The sequence below is a fragment of the Colossoma macropomum genome, unplaced genomic scaffold, assembly GCF_904425465.1.
Source record: "Colossoma macropomum unplaced genomic scaffold, Colossoma_macropomum, whole genome shotgun sequence".
NCBI classification, from domain to species: domain Eukaryota; kingdom Metazoa; phylum Chordata; class Actinopteri; order Characiformes; family Serrasalmidae; genus Colossoma; species Colossoma macropomum.
The window spans coordinates 15,295,170-15,317,524 of NW_023494787.1; the positions used below are offsets into that span (position 1 = coordinate 15,295,170).

At 38.4% G+C, this 22,355-nt stretch overlaps 2 protein-coding genes across 2 annotated transcripts in view; one reads left to right on the forward strand and one right to left on the reverse strand.

Moving 5' to 3' along the window:
• Positions 1 to 4,548: 4,548 nt before the first annotated feature.
• On the reverse strand, positions 4,549 to 12,446 carry tmem64 (transmembrane protein 64). Its single transcript, XM_036566235.1, has 3 exons — positions 11,735 to 12,446; positions 6,331 to 6,486; positions 4,549 to 6,104 (listed from the first exon to the last, which is right to left on the reverse strand). The coding sequence occupies exons 1-3, from the start codon at positions 12,422 to 12,424 to the stop codon at positions 5,919 to 5,921; spliced, it is 1,032 nt and encodes a 343-aa protein (XP_036422128.1). The 5' UTR covers positions 12,425 to 12,446; the 3' UTR covers positions 4,549 to 5,918.
• An 8,732-nt stretch (positions 12,447 to 21,178) lies between these two features.
• The window catches only part of necab1 (N-terminal EF-hand calcium binding protein 1), a 51,115-nt gene continuing 49,938 nt past the window's right edge, over positions 21,179 to 22,355 (forward strand). The window contains exon 1 of the mRNA XM_036566236.1: positions 21,179 to 21,423. Within this exon, the coding sequence (XP_036422129.1) occupies positions 21,331 to 21,423 (93 nt within the window). The 5' untranslated portion in view covers positions 21,179 to 21,330. The remainder of the gene's footprint in view (positions 21,424 to 22,355) is intronic.

Here is a 22,355-nt window from a genome sequence, read left to right on the forward strand (position 1 = left end):
GTGGAGGCTCGTATATCTAGTGGTTCACATTAAAATGATCTAATTTACACAATTTTCCTCTTACCCTTGTTTTGTGTCCTTTCAAAGGCTAATGTCGCTAAAACATAACGGAAGTGTATGTCTCCCATAGACTTCTATTATATTAGCCTCAATGCTCCACAACTAAACTAAAGAAAACCTTTGGACACCAAACATGTTGCCTGCTTGACTGTGTTTGGTGTCAGGGCAATGTGTAAATTTGATTGGCCAATAAACCATTCCTTTAAAAGAGTGAAGAGTGAGAAAATAATCGATTATATGAGTTTAAAATATACTAAATCATCATTTATAGGGAACTTTCTATGGAGAGGTGGCTGTCCCAAACCCTAAACTTACACTACATTTTCCATTCTTTAAAAAAATAAAAATATAAATATATATATATATATATATATATATATATATATTTAAAAGATTTGGACTGATCATGAGTTACATTTTTAATGAAAAAAAAAAAAACTGTCCCAAGTTTTTGTCATTACCAAAACAGTTTTAGTCAGTAGGCGGAGCCTTATTTTTGCCACATAGCTGCATTTTAGAGGAGGGAGACTGTATCCCTGTCCCTCATGGCCACATGGTGAGTTAGATCCCATTGTTTTGAGGTGAATTTGACTCTGAAAATCAGTGTGTAACATTAAGAATTGTCACTACCGAAACATATATTTTCTGTTACTAACTACACTTTGTGTTTTAATGAAAACTATTATGATTTCATGTGTGTACAACTGTTCAAAGCTGTGTTTGCTAGTCATGTACTGGCTAGCTGATTTGATTTTTGCTAAAATTGTCACTACCAATACATTTTGTAAGGTTTCAGTAGTGTTATGATTGTTTTGTTGAGAAAATGGAATGTTAAATCATTTATTTTCATAAAATAAACAAAATTAAGGCATAGGGTCACTCAGAGCAAAAATCCAAGTCAGAAGTCTGAAATGCATTTTCAACTCTGACTTTGAACCAATTTAGATGCAAAAATGCAGAATTTTGGACACCAAATTCATCTTAGCTGCTTTTCTACATATGGGATAAGGTGAAAATTCTAAACTTGATTTCTCACCACAGTATCACTTTAAAACCACCTAATCACAGTGTCTTGGTTTTCCACAGTCCAGACCACATAACTGGTCATTTCTGCTTTGGTAACAGTAGGATTAGTATAAGGCTTTAATAAGGGTTTCACAGTGACTTGTTAATGCTAAGATGGCATGGAAGTAAAGGTCATGCTGTGTAATGTCAGAGCAGTGAAACACAGCTTGAAACTTTATATGCATAAATTTAATCGGGCGCAGCACCCGAGCAATCTGCAAATGTCACATCTCACTGTTTCGGTAGGAGATAGTGTGTAGACAAGGAAAGAAAACTTTGAAACCTTCATTATGTAATCAGGCAGCATTGGACTGTCAATCAGTAACTCAGCTACATTCGCAGAACTCACCTTAACAAAAATATCTTGCACCGAGAACTGCAGCAACGTGACTGCAGAAAGTAGAAAGAGCTAATGTCATTACTGAATGGCCTTAAATCAGAACAAGTACTTTATATTATAGACATTTTTATTTCATAAATAACACAGAACAAGCATGGTACAGCGATAAATATTCATTTACACACTGTAAGAATCTGTATTACAAAATACAGTGTTATTGTAATGCACTTGTTTCATGGGGGTCGAGGTTTCGTAATAGTACCTGATTTGCCTTTATCTAAAATTACATCCATACCTTGCTGTGAATGTGCTGTAGCCATATGCGTAATCTCAGATAAAGGCTTGTCAAGAACCATACAGAGATGCCCCCACATCAGATTTAACAGAGTTCCTCTGTTGCATAATCTTGTCTGTTAAATGGGCAGATAGATTAAACAAAGGACACTGATGTGTATCCCAACAATGTCATATTCCCCCATAGATTACCATATATATGTAGAAAACCATAACCTTTTTTGCATTTGACACTATATGCCTTAAACATGTCCTTAGTTTTAGTTTTATACTCAACAGAAATGAAGTGTCTGAACATGCCACAGGCTGTTGTCCTGTCATGTCATAGGCAGCAAGAGGTACAAGGCAGATTGACATCGTAACACAAGACCAGGAATGTTGTTGTCCATGTAACTCAAGGATGTTTCTGCAAGTTCTGCTTTCAATTATTGCTAAATTCAGAAAATAGAAGGCCCATTCCATTTTCCATATACAAATTCATTTGGGATGCATAAAAGAATTACAGAATTAGACCAACTGATTTGTACCACATTATCAGCAAGGAATGTGTCCTTTTGTGTGCCATATCATACGACATGCAAGTTGGAAAATAAAAGTAACAAATCAATAGAAAAGTTCTTCGGCCTGTCTACCATAACCGTTTCTATCAGCCTGTGAAGATATAATTAGATGATAATATAAATGTTGCAATATTAATTGGAGCCCTTAATCAGCATTTCACTCAGACCTTTGAGTCCAAGTAGCAGCAAAACCATGTAAAGTGATGCAAAAATGGAAAAATGGGTGTTGAAGATCCCTAATGTCACACCGTTCACAGACCTGTCGATTGTCAGTTAATGATGCTGTAGATGTACAGTGAATAGGTGATGTGACAAAATTCTGGAAGTTTCAAGTGCTGTTTCCAGTCAGTTGCAGGAGTACATTTCAGTCAATGTGCAAACCAGGACAGACAGCACTTGTTAACTAAAAAAGTTAAACATTAGTACTTCTGGGGAAAATTTCATGGCAGAAATTCAGCATGAACTACAAATAATTCTATCAGCAGATAAAAAGATAATAGCTTTATCTATGCAAAACCTAATTTAAACCTACTTGTTCTCAGATGCATACATTTTAAAGGTACAATAAAGTCATAGTTTTGCATTTAGCTTGTAAGTCATACATTAGTGGCTCAGTGCTGGTCATATGGCTGGTCACATGACTTGTAATGACATGCAATGACCTTTTGCCCTGTTGCCCTGACCACTGTAAAAAGAAAGGCATTTTTCTATGTTCCTCTCCAACCGGAAAAAACAGGGCCACCTTTTATAAAACTCTCAGAAAAAGAATACGTTTACTAGGGATGCACAGATATAGGAACATGCCGATGCTAATAGCGGATATTTTTCATGTGCATACAGTTGTAGGCAAAAGTTTGAACACCCCTGGTAAAATTACGTTTTGTTGATCTTCTAAGTAAAAATAAGTTAACACATCCTCTATGTTTACAGCTTAAATATGACATTTTTCTGCCAATTGTAGTGAACAATTTATAGGCTAACCATTTGAGAAAAAATAAAACACTATATACATACATACATACATACATACATACATACATACATATATATACATATATATATATATATATATATATATATATATATATATATATATATATATAAATTGTGCTATAACTTTTGCACAAGCCACATTTTACATCCACCTACCTCAACATGCAGCAAAATTCAGCAAATGAACAGTAACTGTGTATTAAAACGTGCAGAAGTGTGTTCTCTGTAGAGAATGTGTTAAATTATTTTCACCTAGAAAACCAACAATTTATTTGACCAGGGGTGTCCAAACTTATGCACATGATCTGTCGATGCTGATTCTGATGCCGATACATAAACATTTATAAACTGTAGTAACTGGGACTAAATCTAGCTGAATTAGCATTACAGAGAAATACAACATTTATTTTTATAGGGTTGCAAATGCAGTAAAATGAATAAAATGCAGACAAACGCAGATATAAGCTTAGTAGCTCAGCATTGCCTAAATGTTCTGCTCAATAAATGAGTCATCAAATATCGGTTTGATTTTTTGTTTTCAAAGCCATTATCTGTTGGCACCAGCATGATTCCGATATCATGCTGCATCCCTTTTGTTTTAGCCTCAGCTCAGAACCATTAATTTGAGATGTTGTATGAACAGCAGTTCAGGATTCTGTGAGCTGTACTCTTTAGTATTGAAGGACCAATGAACCCAGGAGGACTCTGGGGTAGGAGACACACTGTGCCTATGGCGCTAAGCTTGTTAAGAGACAACCTTGGGCTAATTTAAACAGCTAGAATCCAAATCGACTAAGTCAGGCAAAGCTCAGGAGACATTTGTGTCTAATTAAATGAATCTCTAAGGAGTGAGAAATGCAGACCGTGTCATGAGTCCGAGACCATCGGCATTACATAATTACTTAAGGTTATCAGTTTTGATATGTGTGCACATTGAATCACGTATTCGTTGTGGACCTCTGTGGAGACGATAGAGGATCTGTGCATACATTTCACCAATACACAGTCGTATACAAGGATCTGGGAACCCCTGGTTAAATAACGTTTTGTTGATTTTCTAAGTGAAAATAAGGTTAACTTTCTCTATAGAGAACACACTTCTAAACATTTTAATGCTCACGTTTTCCAATACGTTAAACTCAGCAAATAATAAGAAATTGTGCACTAAAGTTAGCAGAAAAATGTCATATTTAAGTGTGTTCCCTGTAAAGGATGGGTTAACTTATTTTCACTCAGAAAATCAACAAAACATGTCATTTGACCAGAAGTGCTCAGGCAAATGACTGTATCCATTTCTCCCATTAAATCCTGTTGTGGGAAAGTGACAGAGTTTGGCCTAAAGTGCCGCTAACGAATCCATTCCCATGGCTAATTTAAAATCTGTGTGAATCTTGAGTTTCTAATATTTTATCCCATCAAATAATTGCAGTAATAATATTAATATGAATCAACTATCCTGCTTAACTTAGCATTTAACTTTTCCTCTCCCGGTTTTAAATAATCATAATATAAACTACCTGAAACATTAACAGTGATAGCCTAACACACGTATTGCACAAGATAAAATGCAATGTAAATTTGTTCCAACTTAAAAGGCAAAATTAGTGAGCTGAGAAAACAAAACTTATAGCAGCCCTATAACAAAGCATTTGGTTAAATAATACAAGAAAGAAGGCCAGAGATTTCAGCAGTCCTCCCCATACAGCAATATGAGAGACTGAACAGGGAGGATCACACTGTTCAGTTAATCATGCTGCACTCAAGGTTCTTGGCAGGACATTCTTAAATATCCTGCTGGGAAATTTTTACTTCCTTTCCATCTGTTCTTGGCCGAACTGTAAAAATTGTAAGTAAACCCAGTCTGGAAAAGCAACAAACATTTTCCTAGCAAGGGGGTACAGTTTTTTCCCACTCCAAATAATAATAATAATAATAATAGTAATAATAATAATAATAATAATAATAATAATTTTCCTTTGTTTATGATATTGAAAAGTATCAAAAAGAAGCATAAAAACTGACAATATTAAGCATTTACAGCCAATGTAATAAACCTTAAATCAGACATGTTTTAAAGAATTATGTTGCTCACTGAGCGTCATCTGATATACATTAGCAGCTGGGCCCTCCACAGCAATATACTCTACAACACTGTAGTGCTCTCCCTAATCACATGCTTTACACCTGCTCTAGATATATATATAAAAATGTTCTAGTTTAAATTTGTACGATATAAAAAATAAATTTCAAAACAAAACATACAGAAGAAACTATGAGGCTCTATTTTAACTTCATCTTTCGTTACAAAATACTGGCCCATTGTCCCAACCTTTGGGGATGATATCCAACCAGTGCTGATCCTCTCTGGGAAGAAAGTTCTCAGCTTCGTGAACACGTCGCCACACACCAGCATTAAACCTGAACATGCAGGACTGACCAGGGCTGCAGCTTCTCCCTGCTAGCTGTACTACAGGGACACAGACTTCCTGCCATGGCCTAATCATCTCCTCTGATCCGTCTTCACCTTGGCATTCCTGTCAGGCTGTGCCTCCAGGTATGAGGCAGGTGAAATATGCTCACAGCAGGAAAAATGTTGACATTAGGCATCAGACCACATTAATCCCCCCACCTGCCAAAGCTCTTTTACTGCAGTAGGTGGAGCTACTGTGGTTTGCCATGCTGCCATTCATGTGGGAGGATTTCATTTCCATCTGACAGGCAGCGATGGCAGCGTTCAGTTCCATTTGTGCTCGATGCACGACGTAAAACATCAGACCTATACTGATGAAGATCTGGGGAGAAAAGAGAGAGAAAATGCTTCAGGAAAAACTGAACATACTCGTTCACTGAGGTGTTTCTAAGCAAACAGGTTCCTGACTAAACCCCCAAAAAAGATCAAAGGACAAACCTTTAATCCCTTCGGTATTAGTTGCTGCATTACAACTGACAAATATAGGGCTCAGACAAGGGCTGACAAGAGAAAACACTGCAAACTAAGTGCAACTGGAAAATGCTTACTTGTAGACTGAACACAAAGTATCCACTTATGCTCTGCTCCGCTATAACGTCCTCCATAGTGCGCAGTGTGGTCCCCAGGTAGGAGTTCAGGAGCTGAGTGGGCAGAAGGCCCACTGAGGAAGCCACTAAGTAATTTGGCAAGGACACATCTGTGATCTAAATGGAGGAGAAACAACATAACATGCATGCAACATAACATGAGAACTGTTGTTCTATTACAAATGCATTCCATGCAAATCACATAGCTGAATAAGCAAATCTGTATAGTTAAGAATGTTGCCAAACTGCTTTAAGGTAACAAAACAAGTTGTCTCTGTTTTCACACAGACTTAGTAACTGTAGAAAAAGGTGATGAATGCCATAAGCTGCAGTCACACGACACATGAAAAGTTTGCGATCTTTTTTGTGAAACAGGCTATAAAAATAGAAGAAAAATATTTACATATTTTGCTTGTATTAAACATACATGTACAAAGTGCAGCATATGTGATGTTTTTAATTAGATGTACTGAATATATTTAACTGAATATTTACACATATGCCAATACATGCACATATATATCAATATATGGTCAAATATGCACATACGTAGATATGTAATAGGGTCAATTTTTAATGTTTACATGTCAAAAATATATGTAAATAGATTTCCTTTGTGTATGGGAAGCATATAATTATATCAAATGATTATATACTTGTGAGACTATAATGCTGCACACTGATCTGTGGCCAAAATATAGATAAGTGCCATGGTTGGCAGCAGTGGGCTGACTTATGTGAAGCTGCAGTTAGCCAAGGAGCTAACACAGCAGTTAATTTAGATGGCTAACTCATCAGACATGAACAGTACAAATGCACAAGTGAACATAATTAGATCAGATAACTACATACTTGTCACAGCATAGTGCTGCACACTGATTTGCAGCAAGAAAGTGTAGATAACTGCAGCAGTGATGTGACTTGTGTGTGCAGTTACTCTGCCAATGAGCTGATCAACTCATCAACCCATCAGCCCTCAGTAGCAGTAATGCTAGAGGCCCAAAACCTGTTTGCTGTAGAGAAACCAAAAGATACTGGTAGGTTTTCGTTGAAGTTCCACAGAAATGGTTAGAAACTTTTTTAGCCATTAAGCTCCATTCATCCACATTCACCAACTGTTACTTGCTGGTGTCTCTGCAGTTTTGCAGTTATGTTTTTGGTATAATGGGAGAAATAGGAAGTGGTTAGGCTCCCCTTAAACCAGCTCTGGTTCTGCATGTTAAACATATTTACCCTGGAATTTTGCAACATGAAACCGATCATCAGGGTGAATTCTACTGAAATAAATGTAATTTCACTTCTGTAATTTTACTGACTCGGGCCTTTAGTAAACAGTTAGCACGCTGCAAAGTCTTACAATTATAAAAATGTGTCAAATCCAATAAATAAATAAATAAATGAGTTTTTGACTTATGTTAATGACTTATTTTTTGGTTCAGAAAACATTAGCTCAGAATATACATTACCACTGTTCTCAGTCTATGGTGCCATGATACCATTTTACTGAGTACAGTACACCAAGTAAACAGTTCATCCCAAAGTCATACGTCACAGCTAGCCCAGTTTCTTCAGTGTCTGGCTTCATGACTGGATAATTAAGTTAACTCTCAATTCTAGAAGCTCCACAAGCTGCTTTCTTAGAATTTGTTCTTGACACAGTCAGATACTCGCAAGCTTACACCTGCCTTCATGCAAGAAATACAACACTGACTCACAGTAAGGATTCACAATCACAGACTGATGAATAATGGATTAGAAGCTAATGTCAAGTTTGAAATTAGAGAACAGTAGGTTTTTTTCCCCTGCATAATGATGACGGCACCACAGTTTGGCAGCTTTTACTGGACTCGCTGGGGTGATGAAGATAGACAGTAGAATATAGACAGCAGAATATATGACTAGGTTTTCTTTTTTGTATTCCTTCTTGTTTTAATAAGAATTATTATTTTTGGAAAAGCTACTGTTTTGGGATAATGTAATGTTTTGTAATGTTTTAAGATGGCAGACATCTTTTAAAAAAACTTGCTGGTTTTGCTTAAAAGGTTGTTTTTCTTTGGGTAGCTTTTCTGCCAAACAGCAGCACATCTCCTTCAATACAGGCTGTATTTGTCATATCTAAGCACGTTACTAATGATTAGTACTTTCTATTTTCCCCATGCAATGTACAGATGAAAACCAAGATACTTTTTTGCAAAGTATGCAGCCCACATCGTATTGGGTTACCCATATAATGCAGCTCATTCTACTTCAGCAGAAAACACAGGGCACATTGAAACATAGACATCTACAGGAACTGCTTACTGTGAGCAGACGCAACGTAATTCCAGTATGGCCTAGTAAGTACCCATATGCATCACGTGGTCGGTTGGTGGATATATTTATGCAAAACAGAGGAGCAACAAAAAGCTGATTAAGACCAAGAAAGCTTCTGAACCACACCAACACTTAAAAAGACCAAGCTTAATGTAAATGTAAAAGCCCATCTGAGAACTAAGCTCCTTTATGAAGCGGCTTCACTGAATAACTTCAAAAGCTAACCAACCTCTAAAGCTAGCAGAAAGAAACTTCAAAAACCAACAAAATGTGAGCTCATACATCACCTACTGTTCTCTAAAATCACCCACGCTTCATACACTCAGACACAATGGTCTCTTTTCCCAGTATAGCAAACTTAGAATGAGCTGGGTTCTAGATAAGGTTGTGCCAACAACTGCAACCAATTTTCCCAGAGAGGAAACTGTAAATCTAACAGATACAAGAAGCATTACTGAGCAAAAATATAAACAACAATTAAAAAAAACAAAAAGAAATTTGCTAGACTTTTCACATTTTATGTACGGCACTGTTCAAAACTCAAAAAGTATTTAAGGACAACTTACTCATTTTTTTCAGTGCCCAAAAGCAGAAAAGAAACATGACAGAAAATTACACAGAACACCGCAACAACCACAAAATACAGTATCAAAATATGTTCCGTATTTACTGAGTCCAGTCTTTGCATTCATTACAGCCTTTTCTCAGGAGACTTGCTTTCATTTTTTCAAAGATATTTACAGGTATATTTATCCACAACTCCAAACTTAAGTCTTAGAAACTGGTTGTATTTTACGCTTCTGCTTTTTATGGTCCAAGTAATCACAATTACAAATTTAGACTCATCATCCATAAAACCCTACTCCATTTCTCATGTCCAGTTTTGGTGTTCTAGTGCAAATTTTATACTTTTTTTTGTCTGTCTCCTTTTCTCAGATACTTTGATACTTTTTTTCTTGACAGCTACACTTCCCTTCAGACTTATAGTGTTGAGTTGTCTTCTCTCAGTGGAAGGATGGCCAGAAACACCTTTAGATAAAGCAGAGACTGATTTTCTCCTCTCAAAAAAAGCTACCAGGTCTTGCATGGTTGTCAGGGGTCCCATTTTCTTTGAATCTTTAACTCCAGTTTTCGAAACACTTGTTTTTTTTGTTATTTCTCTTTCATCTCCTCAGAAATATCTCCATTATCTATTTAGATGCACATGAGAAGAACATTTGCAAGGCAGCTAAAGTATGTTTGGGTAGTTGCTTGTGTGAATGTTTGTCTTCCTTCAAAGGGACACTGTCAGTGACACCTGTGATAACCTTTTGTTCGGAGGACACAGCTGTAACTTGTTGGTTTTCAAACTGGAAGGATAGAAGAGTTAAAGTGGTGGTAGAGTGCACAAAAGAAAAGAGTGGATGGATTGAATACTGAAAGACTTGACATTATACTTAGGATCAAAGACTTTTGTGTAATTTTCTATTGAATATATGTTTCCTGCTTTCCTGACACTGTAAAAGTAATAATTTACTCTGAATATCTATTTTGACTGGAAATTAAATAAACAAATTGGTGGTCTCAGACTGTTGCACAGTACTGTACAAATGTCAGAGGGTTTTTTTGTTTATCTCCTACAAACTGGACAAGTGTGCAGTGAAAGTTTCAATAACTGTCTACTGTCAGTTTAAAACACCTCAAAGACGTTAAGAACACAACCATTTAAAAGCACATATTATAAGACACCTAGAAGGATCGTTCTTCATATCCTGTTCCGCAGTCAAGCACTTGCTATGTGAGTGCACATCTATGCACTTTTCTGACCTTGGCAATCCTAAATGGTGTCAATTCTCTCTCATGTGTCACTTAATCAAATATTAATAATGTAGGCTACACAACGCCCCTGAGAGTAAAATTACTATGTCAGACAGTCACTATCCTCCAGCCTATATGTGCAGAACGCTTAGCTTTGACTTGAATCATGGACTAAGAAGGAGATGCTCTCATCATTTCACTCATAAGCTGGATCAAGTCAAAATCCTTTAAATACTAGAAGGCTTTAACTTAATTAATTAAAATCTAACACCGCTTCTCTCCTATTATGAACACAGACGCACAGTGCTGAGAGGTATACAATCCTGCTTTCAGTGTTTCGGGTGTGCGGATTTATGAATTTGACTGAATCAATGGCGAGCACTATTTTGGTATTCATTATTTCCCATTTGAGTTCGGTTTCTGTTTTATTTTACAGCTGTAGTTTGTTTTAAAAGTTAGACGTCGCAAAAACTACAGTACCCATGATGCATTGCGCCCATAACTCACCGCAGGCAGAGGCGAGAAGAGACGAGAGCGACACAAACAGCCAGAGAAGGAAGAGTTTACAAAACACAGGATCATCTTCTCTCCTTGATACAGTTCTACAGAACTAAAGCGGCTCTTCATGCTGAAGCATTTATGAATTTTCCGATAATAGTGCTCTTTTTAAAGGCCTAGTTATTACTATAGTTATCATTCCGTGGTACTGGTACAAAAAGACAAACTGCTAACAACACTACATGCATCTGACATGTATATATGTGTGTATATACATACTATATATACTAGTTCTGAAATATACATACATATATATATATATATATATATATATATATGTGGTATATATGTATGTATGTATGTATATATATCACTATACACACATACTACATACATACACACACATATATATATATACTAGTATCTATAATATACATACATATATATACATATATATATATATATATATATATATACACACACACACACACCTCTGCACATATACACACACATACTATATATACTAGTTCTGAAATATACATACATTATATATATATATATATACACACATATATATATATATATACATAATATATATATATATATATATATATATATATACTACACACATATATATGTCTCAACCAGAGCTAAACTACTACATATATATGCAGTATATAAATATATGTGACACATATACAGTAACTAACAGTTTATTTCCAAGCTGGCAGTTTATTTAATCCGGTCCCCCACTCACCGAAAACACTGCGTTCTGGAGGCCGAAGGGGATCGGGGTGAGCCGGGCCAGAGCCACCACTTTCAGCCCGCTCCCGCCCTCCACCACCCGTATAACGGCGCTGAGCTGCTCGCTGTTGCCGACCCGATGCAGCACCCAGTGGGCGAGCAGCCGCTTGCACGCCACGTGGGCCACGAAGGTTCCTATGAGGACCCCGACCATGACGAGGCCCAGGCCGAGCACGAAGCCGTACAGGTAGCCGGCGGCCACGTTCAGCAGGATGTAGCCCCAGCCGCACGGGAACGACACGGTGATGAGTCCGATCACGAAGAGCAGCGCCCCCACCAAGCCGTCCAGGCTCTCCACCCACAGCAGCAGGTCCTTCAGGTGCTGGCGGACCAGCGCCAACGACGAGAAGCACACGGCCGTCAGCAGGCACGCCAGCAGGGCGCTTTTGAAGCAACAGGTCGCCACGCAGCACGGGCTCCTCGGGTCCCCGACCGAGAAGGACGACACGCCGGCCTCGGCGCTCTGCAGCTCCGCCTCCGCCTTCCCTGCGCCGGCGCTGCAGATCAACAAGTCTATTTTATCGCAGTCCAGCGACTCGGGGGTTTTCTGCAGCCAGCGGTTCAGATGCATGTGGCCCTTCCCCGCGGCGTGGCGCACAGATTTGGCCAGAAGCTGCACGGTGGCCGCCGCCAGGCTCCACATGTTGATCCGCAAGTCTGTCGGAGCCCCGACGGCCCGTGAGGTTCGGCTCAGACGCGGTGTAAACAGATGCCAGGGCTACTCTCTCTCCCTCTCTCTCCCTCTCTCCAAACTCAGCGCGGATGCTGATGTGAACGGCTGTAAGCCGTTGGTCCCTCACTGCGCCGAGCTGAGCGAACCCACCCACCCAAAAAATGCAGTTTTGTGGGTTTTGTGGCGAGAGGCGCTCTATTTCACCTCTCTGGCCCTCCAGCAGCGTTTCAGCCCTGTTTGTCCTGACAGCTCCAGATCAGAGTCCTGCCACTTCATCAAGGACTCGCACTGTGCTTCAGTAAAAATAAACCCTCCACCCTCCCCCGGGCTCACCGCGGCCACCATGTTCACGAGGAAACCCAAAATAACACCGACCCGAGCTCGAGCGGCACCATGGGGGACGCAGGATCTCTCTCACCGGGTTCAGTTCCAGTCAGCGTCGATGTGAAGGCTGAACTTCCACGGCGCTCCACCGTCCGGCGACGCGCGGATCTCTGCGCTGCGCTGCGCCCCGTTTGGTTCAGGTCCGAAAGCGCCGCTGCTGATCCATCGTGGTGAGTCATTCCGTTTCACCGATCGCCGTTAAAGTAAGTGAAAACGGCGGCGCTGATGTTCAGTCGGTCAGACGCTGTAACTGAGCCCTCGGTTTCGGACAGTAAATCACAGAGGCGCTCGAGATGCTCTCCGACCACAAATCGCACCTCTGTTTGTTTCCCACAATGCCACGCGGTCGCGTCGCTCCGTGGGGGCACACGTGATCTTTTTCGTATCGCGAGAGGTGGACAAACGCGCGCGCGCGCGCGCGCACACACACGTTGTTTTACATGACTTGTGGGAACTTCCAATGATTTCTATAGATTTTTGTATTCCTGAGCCAAGTAGCCTACAGTACACCTACACCTAACCCTGACCTCAGAATTCAGACTTAAACCCAACACCAACCTTAACCTCAGTATATAAATCTAAACCTAACCTTAGAATCCAAACCTGAACCCAACCTCAGAAACCTAACCCTAACTTAACCTTAGCATCTAAACCTAAACTTAACCCTAATCTCAGTATCCAAACCTAAACCTAATGCTAACTTTGGTATCCAAAAGGCAGTCCTTCTGCCCCCCCAGTGAAAAGTAATTTGTGGTGAAAACAGCACATGCTCAAGTAAGAACCAGCTAAATGTCATCACTTGTGCAAAAACAAGGATAGCAAGACAAACAAGCACACACACACACACACACACACACACACACACACACACACACACACACACGTCACATGGATCATGACATTTTTTAACAAATAACAGCTGTATGTGCAATATCTTAATTAAGTTATCAAACTTACAAAGTTTGTCATTAATGTTGTTAATGTTTTTGTTATATATGTTCTTAAGAATGCTGGTATTTGCTTTAAACACAGATGTATGTAGCTGTAAAACGAATGTCCTTTTAATCCAATAATAGCCAGGGCTCACCGGAGGGCCCAAAGTTTTATTCCACATTTCTACAACTTAAGAAAAGCTTAGTTTGCTTTGTAGTCAGAGTAGTTATTGAACGATAAGCCTTAGTATGTAATAAACCCGACAAACTAAGAGGTCAAAATACACATCGAAGAGTCACAGAAAAGTAATGTAACAAGTAATCATGTTAACTGTTAATTAACTGTTGAAAAGCTGATGTAAAAAGGTCTAAGCTTGACAACAGGCAGTGTGGCAGTTTTGCATGAAATATCCCGCCCTGTCACATTACCCTCTGCCACAAGTTCAGTGTGTGTTCATTATTTATTTATTTTTTTTGGTAAGAACAATATATAACAGAAACTCTGCAGGACAAAAAATGATTTCTTTATGTGAAAGAAGATCTAATGGAATGACTCTCGTATGCAAAAGTTTCAACACACCCAGTCAGATGATGTTTTGCTGATTATCTAAGTGAAAATAAGTTAAAACATGATCTACAGTAAGAATTCATATATGTGATTATGTGGCCGGGGGTAGAAAAACTGTACATCATACACTTGTTTCTCATATTAAGGAATTTTTACATTCACAAAGCAAAAAGGGCTCTTTCCAAACTTCATGCAGTTATTGGAAGATTTTATTCAATACGTCAACCTTATGAAGCACTCGGAAAACAAGGAAGCACTAAAGACACTCAATGCAAACAAAGATTTTAATGTTATGTGTATATTTTGCTTCTTTTTTTTTGCACCCCAGGCAATGAATGTCTATCTGTTTTCTTGTGTCTATCTGTTTCTTGCCTATTATCTGTAGCTCTAATTACTTCTTGGCATTAAAAAACATACAATCTCAATTCAGTGGTGAGTTTCACAAACCAGTTAATGTACCAATTTGATACTAAGTAACTTTGGTCCATTTCTATTGATACATTTGACAAAACAAAACAAAAAGTTTCTAACTGAATACTTATTTTCTGGAAATCTCGCACTTGTGGAGTGTGTACGTCAGTGTGAGCACATGTGTGGGCCAGATGTACACACTGATGCACACACATACTATCCTGCAGACATTTTCAATTTCTTTTAAAAAGGTTTTGTATTTATTTTACTAACACCTGCTTTGTTATTTCCTATTGTTTGGACCTGCTTGACCACTTTTGTGCCACTGATGTGCACTCCACCCTCTAACTGCACACAAGAGTGCATAGCACTGATGTGTCCAGGATTGTACACATGGTTTGGCCAAAAGGGGATGGGAGAGGGGACAAGAGTACGCTTAGGAGGGTGGGAGTGTGGGGTGTGTTACAACGTAATCATTTATAAGTTTGTATTCTGTTGCTGTCTGAACAAAAAACTTTCTAAAAATGGTAACTTTACAGGAGAAGGAATAAACATTGTTAACTTTTAATGGAAGTTAATGCAAAAAGATTTTATTCCAAGTAATTCAGGAGCATTTCTATTGGTCTGTTCATCATGAAATTGTCACATAATGTCTGACTGTCACTTTCAAATTGTGTTAAAATAAATAATAAATAAAAAAGAAAGACAAAAATGGAGATACAAGGTTTTATCCTGACACAGACGATGGGCTGAGTATATCATTGGTGTTTTTAAGGAAAACGAGTGGACACACAATGACATTACTGTATTAGCTTCATATTTGCTTTTTGTAGTTGTTTATACTGAAACTAATACGATGTAGAGGTGTACACTGACTAATGCAATAATTTGTTCATCAACAGATTTTGTTCAAGCTGTCCTGAACTGATATGCACACTGCTTTGAGAAGACACCTAAACTATATATATATATATATAATTAATGCACACTTCTGTGTTTTCATTTCATTTATTTACAGTCGTTTGCAAAAGTTTGAACAGCCTCAGTCAATTGTCATGTTTTGCTGCTTTTGAAGTGAAAAAGTGAAAGTGAAAATAAGTTACCACATTCTCTACAGGGAACGAATTTGACATTTTTCTGCAAATTTTAGTGCAAAATTTCTATGTATATGCTGATATGAAAAGCATAAAACATATAAATGTGCCATCACTTTCACACAGGCCACATTCTTACCCCCGCCCCCCAATTATTAAATTGAGCAAAAAAAAAAAAACATAACTGTACATTTAATCTATAGAAGCGTGTTCTCTGTGGAGGATGTGTTGACTTATTTTCACTTACAAAATCAACAAAACACATTATCTGATCGGGGTGCCTAAACGTTTGCATACAACTTTGAGTCAATTACCTCTTTTCTGATTGATTGTCCTGTATCAGACCTCATTCAACAACCAGCCTAGGCTAAAACACTCCTTATAACTTCTATATGAACTGATATATGCTAAATATGTCATAGGTTGACATCACAAAAAGCAGGTTGTATTTGCAGCATAGTTTCCAGGTATGGACTGTGTGGACTGGAGAGTGAATGGTACATTTAGAAACATTACCAATGTTTACATACTACATCAAACTTACATTTCACAATAGCGAAGAAAATTCAGCTTTCCGTGAAGGGCCCTTTCAGTTTATGAGAGTCAAATAAACCTATTGAACGCAGGCAGTGAGGTCAGAATCAATACAGTCAATTACAGACCTTGTCACAGCTATAAAGCGGAAATTTGTAAGGGTGTGTCACTGAGATACATGTGTAATCTCCTTGCCACAGGTCAAGTTTGGTATGAACAGCCAGGATATTTATATAAAAGATAACATCATTATCTGGTACAGCTGCACTGCATCTGTTAGTTTCACATACAAATGACTGTTTCAGATTATGAAGATTATGCAAGATCCTCTCTGAAGGCCTGACATCCTGAAGACTTGCCTTCTGATGAAGCTTGTTGCTAATCAGCTTTGAAGCTATATATTTGAACAGTTTTAAAACATTAATGTATTCTCTTACTTTTTAATAACAAATAAACAAGCCCTATAACTGCACAAAACACTTTTAATGGTTCAAAAATAGTCGTGTAAAATGTTCCGTATCATGGAAAAAGTTTTTCTCACCATTCTATGTAGTGTACTACATAGTTGTTAAAGTTTCACAACATACCATTCACCCCCCGGGTCCATACAGTCCATATATGTAAACTAAGCTTCAAAAACAGCCTGTTTTGAAGTCACTGTTTTCATGATGTCACAAAAACCAACTCATTTACCTGTATCTGCCTATTCAGTCTACAGCAGTTTATCCCCGCCTATTCACACTGATGTTATAAGGAGTGCTTAAGCTCAGACTCCTTTTTTTAATGAGGGCAGCCAATCAGAACAGACCTCATTTACATATTTCACACTTAAAGGCACAGTAACAAAAAACAGCATGTGGAATTCTAAAAAAAAGGCTGAAAAATCATCATGTAGAAATGAATTTAAACACATAAAACCCCAAAAACATCATCAAGAAAAAATAAATTACAAGAAAAATGAATGATATAGGCTCTTCAAGACTGGTTTTGGTGAATAAAATCACACAAAAGTGGATCTCTGGCAAAAAATGCTTTACCATTTTGATTTCTCTAATGTTTTCTTTTATATTAAATCTTTATCAATAAACAGGCAATATTACTGCACAAAAGCTTCAATGTAAACTTTGTTAGCACTGAAATGTTATTATTAAAATGCAAGAAATTTAGCATTGGAAAATTCATTTTGAAAGTTTGAAAAAGAAAAAAGAAGAAAAGAACAGAGCAGTGCAACAGTCAGTAAGTAATGCTTAGTAATGTAAGTAATATAAAGTAATAGAGTATAAATGTGCAGTATTTTTTTTTTATCTAGCATACAATTCAGAAATGAGATCAGGAAGTTGTAATCATTGGAAGCTTATTTGGTGTTACTATGCTTCACCACAAGATGTCGCTGTGTAAATATATTTTTCAGCACTCGGACATTTATGACCAGCTGCAGGCCTGTATACATGTTACAAGTTTGAGTACACCTGGAAACCTTATTCCAATTCAACCTACTTTACCTACTCAACCTACTATATATCATTAAAATATGACATTAGGTACCCGACCCTAAAATTACGTGATGTAATGTAGACTTTGCACACTTCCCATGTTTTAATGCAGACTTACTTATGTAGCCTTGTGCTGGCAGGTGTGAGACACCAAAGCCCTTATAAGTCCTCCTTTTTAACATCTCTGTAGATGCTATACATTCAAAAGAAAAGCACTGCCAATAGAACGGGATGCTCTGGAGCAGCCATGTAGGAACCTAAGGTCACCATGCCTGATACCAAGCAAAGGCATTGGGCCCTATGTGGAGCAGTGGAACTGAAGGTGGAGCTCCATTAATACCTTTCTAATCCAGAACTAATCATGCATCATCAGTACCTGACTTCATTAATGAGTGAATGCAATCAAACAACTTCAACATCTAGTTTAACACCTTCCCAGAAGAGAAGAGGCTGTTATTAAGCCCCCTACCTATAGTCCCATCAGAGAGAGCTGCCCGAGTTTCTTTTACAGGTGGACATGCGTTTGGTCCACATGTTCATCTGGAGAGAGAAATGGGACATACAGCAGTTTTACATATCTATGTGTTGGTAGTTACGGACCAGTTAAAGGACTTGCATCATGCAAACTGAACTTTCCTCTGTTTTGTTGAATAAAAGAGTTATATGTATTATATAAATGTATGTAAATGCCAATATTTTGAAACATGTCATTTAATCATCAGTCCAGTCCAGTCCAGTCAGTTCATATATGGAAACTAAGCTCCAAAATTGGCCTGTTTGAACGAATAGTTCCAATGTGTTTACATATGTCCACCTTTTTAGCTACAGCAGGTTAGCCCCACTAGTTTGTTATATTAATTTGGCTCTGGTTTTACCCTTGGCTTTTTTTTGTATAATTCTGAGCCATGTTTCTAAGCAGGCCTCGCTAATTCTTTCAAAATTTTAATTTTTTAATTTTTTACTACAGTTTATGACTTGTTGATGAATTTGCCTGCCTTCTGTGAACTCTGTTTCTGAAAACGTATCCAGTGAAACCATTTAGCAGTAAAGCGTTAATTAGATGGTACATTATTTAGAAGGTAGATTAGTGATTTATTGAAAAATTGGAAGTCTTTGAAGAATAAACTTAACATAACAATCAACCTAAAACTAACACACATTCGCTGAACATGCTACAATAAGTTAAGTTATTCTGATACATTCTATGGTAAAATGAAACCTGGACAGTGACTTTGGATTTGTTTTGTCCTTTTAACTTGGAGCGTTTACACTGTGTTTTATTCCCACATACCAGTGTTATGATGCACCACCTCCAGGCGCCAGACTGTAACTGCAGCACCATTTAAGATGGAACGGAAAATTTGAATAACAAGCCAACATTAGCCATGCAACTAGCAAATGGAAGCTAACAGCTCATAGATGCTGCTCGCCAGCAGTGTTATGCATAGTCTAGTTAAATGAAAGGACAAAATTAAATGAAAACAATTTACATAGAATGTACACTTATGAAAAAGATGGTTCTTCAAAGGTTCCTTAGTAAAGGCAATGGTTCTATTTAGACAAATACCATGACGCAATGTTAGAGCGAACAAAGACAGAGTATTGTTGCTATCACAAACATTAGAAAACGGGACAAAACAATACTGACCTATTGGTTCTGTGAAACAGCAAAAATAGGTTAGTGTTATTCACATGTCGAGTAGAAACAGAGCACACTTCTCATCCCTTATCATGCCTTTTAACCCTCGATGAAGCTGAAGTCAGCTTCTTTTTCTCCAGCTTCTTGTTTGAATTTTCATGTTCCACCTTAAATGGTGCAGCAGTTCCATTCAGGTGCCTCAGACTCCAGAATGGAACTGCTGCACAATTTAAGGTGGAATGGGAAAATGCAAACTACAGCCTCGTCAACTCTCAGAGGTCCCTCGACTGTTAAAAACGCCCTTGCCTGATCTAAGACCTTCATTCTCAATCTTTGTTCTTCATATCTTCTCCTCTTTGGTTATTTCTCTCCATCTCTTTCTTGACAATATGTGTTCAGCACGTAGCCCCTCCCCTTCCCAGTGCGCAAACGGACAGCTAGTGGACCGTGAGGAAACAATCACTGAATTTGACAAAAAAGTGTAATGGACTGAAATTGTATACTGTGCCTTTAAAGGTTCTTTGGTTCTTTGTATGGTAAAATGGTTCTTCAGATTGATGGAGGATGTGTAATATAGGGTTATATTTAGAACCTTTTACAAAAATGGTTCTATATAGCACCAAAAAAGGGTTCTTCTGTTGTAACGAGCCTGACATCGTAACAATAGATGAATCCTTTTTGGTGCTATGTAGAATCCTTTTCAAAAAGGTTCTATATAGAACCATCTACAGCACAGTCTCCAGCAATCTGAAGAATGCTTTCACGATGCAAAGAGCCCTTTAATCATGCAAAGGGTTCTTTGAGTGTTCATGGTTCTAGCTTGTAACAATGGAAAAACCCTTTTTGGTGCTATACAGAACCACTTCACCATGCAAGGAAGCATTTAAGCATGACATGGTTCTATATGGAACTCATCGTTCTAAATAGAACCATTGCCTTTACTAAAGAACCCTTGAAGAAACATCTTTGTGTACTGTTTAATGCAACAGTATTTAATAGCCACACCCTCACCCTAAGAGACCAAAGCGCATCGACTTTAATATTGATTGTAAAGTGTTTTTCCATTATTGATTAAATCGCCTCTTGTGACAATGAGAAGAAAAAGCATTGTAAAGAATCGGGTGACTGGCGTGAGCAAGGGGAGTGAGTGAGTGAGTGAGTAAGTGAGTGAGTGAGTGAGTAACAGTGCGTGAGTGAGCGAGTGAGTGAGTGATTGAGTGAGTGAGTGAGTGACAGTGAGTGAGTGAGTGAGTGAGTGTGCGAGTAAGTGAGTGAGTGAGTGACAGTGAGTGAGTAACAGTGCGTGAGTGAGCGAGTGAGTGACAGTAAGTGAGTGAGTGAGTGAGTAACAGTGCGAGTGAGCGAGTGAGTGATTGAGTGAGTGAGTGAGTGAGTGACAGTGAGTGAGTGAGTGAGTGAGTGTGCAAGTGAGTGAGTGAGTGAGTGAGTGAGTGTGAGAGTGAGTGAGTGAGTGAGTGTGCGAGTGAGTGAGCGAGTGACAGTGAGTGAGTGTGCGAATGAGTGAGCGAGTGACAGTGAGTGAGTGAGTGAGTGAGCGAGTGACAGTGAGTGAGTGTGCGAGTGAGTGAGTGAGTGAGTGTGCGAGTGAGTGAGCGAGTTAGTGAGTGAGTGCGTGTGGCGGTCACGTGTCGTGCGCTTTGAGGCGGGAGCGCGCACAGAACGGTGGAACCTGTGGATTGTGTCGCGCGCACTGAGGCGGGGACGCGCGTGAGTTCTGCCTCCCACAGCTGTGGGTGAACAGGGGGTTTTCACTGAGGACACCGGGACCGCTAGCCTGTGCTGCTCTCCTCCTCGCAGTGAATGAGAATGGATTGCTCTGAAGAGGTGCAGTCCCTGTCGGACGAAGCCAGCACTCCAGTGGAGTTAAAGAAGGGAATGTCAATCTTTCTGGATGTGAGTAGAACCGCTGAACGAAGGGCAGCACGCACTGAACGGCTCGCTGTGGAAACAATGTTGAGTTGTGCTAATGAACATGATTTATAGCGCCCTGTCGGCTCTGAGCTGATGATAAATATGATGGTGGAGTCACAGATCGTGTTTGTTATCCTGTGTTCCAGACTGTTTATTCGCACTTTGAAAGACTCAGTTAACGTTGTGTTAAAGAGTTATATGAATTCTCGTTAGGTTATATGATGGCATTGTACACATATTTATTGTATGGATAATACTATTATTACCATTATTATTATTATTATTATTATTATTAGTATTATTATTACTTAAAAGCAAAAGAAGGTGTAGATTGACAGCCAGGGCTTAAACAACAGAAATTCATCCAGATGTTTTTATCCTCTGTGTAAGACTTAAAGAGGATTTCTACTGATTTTTTTTAAATCCTGTGTAATTCCGTGCTGGAGATGTAAACAGTCATTCAGAGCAGTTTGATGTTAAATGCATCATTGTAGAAAAACTTACCGACTCTGATCTCTGATTTCTTTACAGTGGTGCTGATAGGAACCAGGAGTCACATTGTCTCCAATAGCCAGTTTATTCACTATCCAAACCCACTAGTGAACCTCCACATCTTCTCAATCCTCACATGTAATGTTGATAATTGAAGAACATTACTATATATATATATATATATATATGTATATATATATATATATATATATATATATATATATATATATATATATCTTCAGTGCTATTTTGCCACACAAAGCCCTGCATGTGCCATGATTGGATTTAAAAATATGGCATCAACCAATATTTTACCATTTAATGTGATGACTCTCTTTGATGTAGTTGAATGTGATGATTCTCTTTGATTGCAGTTTCTACACAATGGAGCACTTCACAACAACACGCCCTGAATGACTTTG

What these genes read in the sequence shown, in the direction of transcription:
- tmem64 (XM_036566235.1), bottom strand. Translation starts at nt 12,424, where the DNA reads ATGTGGAGCCTGGCGGCGGCCACCGTGCAGCTTCTGGCCAAATCTGTG. An exon ending in TCCAGAACGCAGTGTTTTCG is followed by an intron (nt 6,487 to 11,734) that starts GTGAGTGGGGGA and finishes TCCTCCATTTAG; the next exon opens with ATCACAGATGTGTCCTTGCC. An exon ending in ACTTTGTGTTCAGTCTACAA is followed by an intron (nt 6,105 to 6,330) that starts GTAAGCATTTTC and finishes TTTTCTCCCCAG; the next exon opens with ATCTTCATCAGTATAGGTCT.